Genomic DNA, 2,334 nt, shown 5'->3' on the forward strand with positions numbered 1-2,334 from the left:
ATTTGCCCTACCACTAAGAACAGCACACTGCTTGGATGGCTTAAGAGACTGATCAATCATTACACCAAAATCTATTTCTTTCTTGATAATGTTAAGATTATTTCCATCCAAATTATGGTAACCCACATACATTATCTTGCTTTTCTTATAATTAAAACCCATTTTCCATTTATTTGCCCAACTCACTAAATGAGCTAAATCCTTTTGTCAAGCAGCAGCATCCTCTTCACAGCTAGCAACATCCAAGACCTTAATGTCATCTGCAAATTTTAAGTAATTTATTGACCCTTCCTTAATCTATGTCATTGATATAAGTCAAAAAGAGCAAAGGTTCTAAGACTGAGTTGTGAGGTACCCCACTCGTGACATTAATTCAGTTTGACTGAACTCCATTTATAACAACCCTCTGCTTTCTTACATCCAGCCACTCATCAATCCAAGTAGTGAAATTATTCCCCAAACCTATAGAGATAAGTTTTTTTACAAGCCTTTTATGTGGCACTTTGTCAAATGCTTTCTGAAAATCCAGATACACCAAATCTGCACCCTTACCCTCATCTACATCAGCAGTAACCTTTTCAAAGAATGTCAAAAGATTTGTAAGGCAAGATATTCCCTTAGCAAAACCATGTTGACTATCCTATACAAATATAAACTTTGTTAAATGACTTTGAAAAGTATCTTTAATTAGACTTTCCAAAACTTTTCCCACAACTGACTTAAGACTAATGGGCCTATAATTATTGGGTCAATTTTTATTACCTCCCTTGAAGAAAGGAGTGGCATTAGCTAAATTCTAATCCTTTGGCACCTCCCCACTATTAAAAGATTTAAAAAAAATAGTAGTGAGTGGATCACATATCCATTCATTAATCTCCTTCAAAACCATTGAGAAAATATTATCTGGCCCAGAAGCCTTATTGTTTTTTAAACTTCCCAATTTTTTATTAACAAGGTCAGAATTAATGCAATCATATTGCCCAACCTTGTTTCCATCTATCAACTGTTCAAAATGAGGAATACTGCTTAAATCTTCATTAGTAAAACTGAAGAAAGAGCAGAATTTAATAACCCAGTCATCTCATAATCAGCAGATACGAGCCTTCCTTTATCATCACTCAAGGGTCCCACTCCCATTCTATCATTTTGTTTACCTTTAATGTACTTAAAGAAATCCTTACTGTTAATTTTTACATTTTCATCCAACTTTGTTTTCATATATCATTTTTTATATCCTACTTTTTTTGTTTGACCAACTTTCTTGATCTTTTATTCAGGTTTATAAATGTGTTTAATATAATTTTATCATAAATTTTACAGAATGAAATTGAGATAATATGATAGTCATGCCAAATATGGATTTTACTATCTTTAAAGCTAAGACATATTCGGATACTTCTAACCTTGTTGCTATTTAAATTTGATCTTTAATTCTAAAACTGATTAGTACTCCTGATGCTACTCTTTTTCTTTCCAGTTCTTTACTGCAACTTTTGCAATAGAAGCTTGTATGAAATTGATGGCTTTGAGCCCAAAGAATTACTTTAAAGAAGGATGGAATATCTTTGATTTCATAATTGTGGCCCTGTCCTTGTTAGAACTGACCTTATCTGGTGTTCAGGGGTTGTCAGTGCTACGGTCATTTAGATTGGTAAGTAGAAGATATTCTCTAGGACTGTATTACTAAATTGGATATTTTTCACTAGTTGACATTATTCAGTTTTGTCAGTTTTCATCATTTTCACTACATTACATTTAAATTATTAAATACAGTAGTACTTGATAGTAGGGATCATCATGAAACAAAATGGCGGGTATAAATATCACCCTTTAAAACCATGACTATTTCACAGTATTTGCTGAACAAAACTAAAGCTGATTCCTAAATCACTATATATGTGTTTACGGAGTGAATCAAAATTTAAGTATTTGAACAAATTTTCAAATTTTTCCAGACAAGCATACAGAAAAAAAAATAACTTTATTGCTCTATTTCTTTCATGGAACTCCTACTTCTGGGGTCCCAATACCAAAAAGGATACTAGTATATATATATAAAATGGATGATGCACTACTTTGGGCATATAATTAAATTTGAAGGTAGGTTGGTGGAGATCCTGATCAGTAAAATTAAATTGGGTATACATGAGCCCCATGCTTGTTATTGCTAGCATACAAAAATATATAGCTAATAAAAAGGAAACAAATAGGTATAAAAAAAAAATTAATTTTATAAAGTAGGGATCGATGTATACATAACCTAGCTAGCCATAGTGATATAGAAAGTTTTAATACTACAAAAAGTTTTGAAATAAGAAAGTCAAAACTACAAAA

At 31.7% G+C, this 2,334-nt stretch overlaps 1 protein-coding gene across 4 annotated transcripts in view; it reads left to right on the forward strand.

The window, feature by feature from the left end:
* LOC106464670 (sodium channel protein para-like) overlaps positions 1-2,334 on the forward strand; it is a 79,872-nt gene that overhangs the window by 52,150 nt on the left and 25,388 nt on the right. For all 4 annotated transcript variants that reach the window (XM_022392435.1, XM_022392434.1, XM_022392437.1 and 1 more), the window contains exon 14: positions 1,478-1,651. In XM_022392435.1, the coding sequence (XP_022248143.1) occupies positions 1,478-1,651 (174 nt within the window). The remainder of the gene's footprint in view (positions 1-1,477; positions 1,652-2,334) is intronic.

Source organism: Limulus polyphemus, unplaced genomic scaffold (genome assembly GCF_000517525.1).
Source record: "Limulus polyphemus unplaced genomic scaffold, Limulus_polyphemus-2.1.2 Scaffold1714, whole genome shotgun sequence".
In the NCBI taxonomy this organism is placed as follows: Eukaryota; Metazoa; Arthropoda; class Merostomata; order Xiphosura; family Limulidae; genus Limulus; species Limulus polyphemus.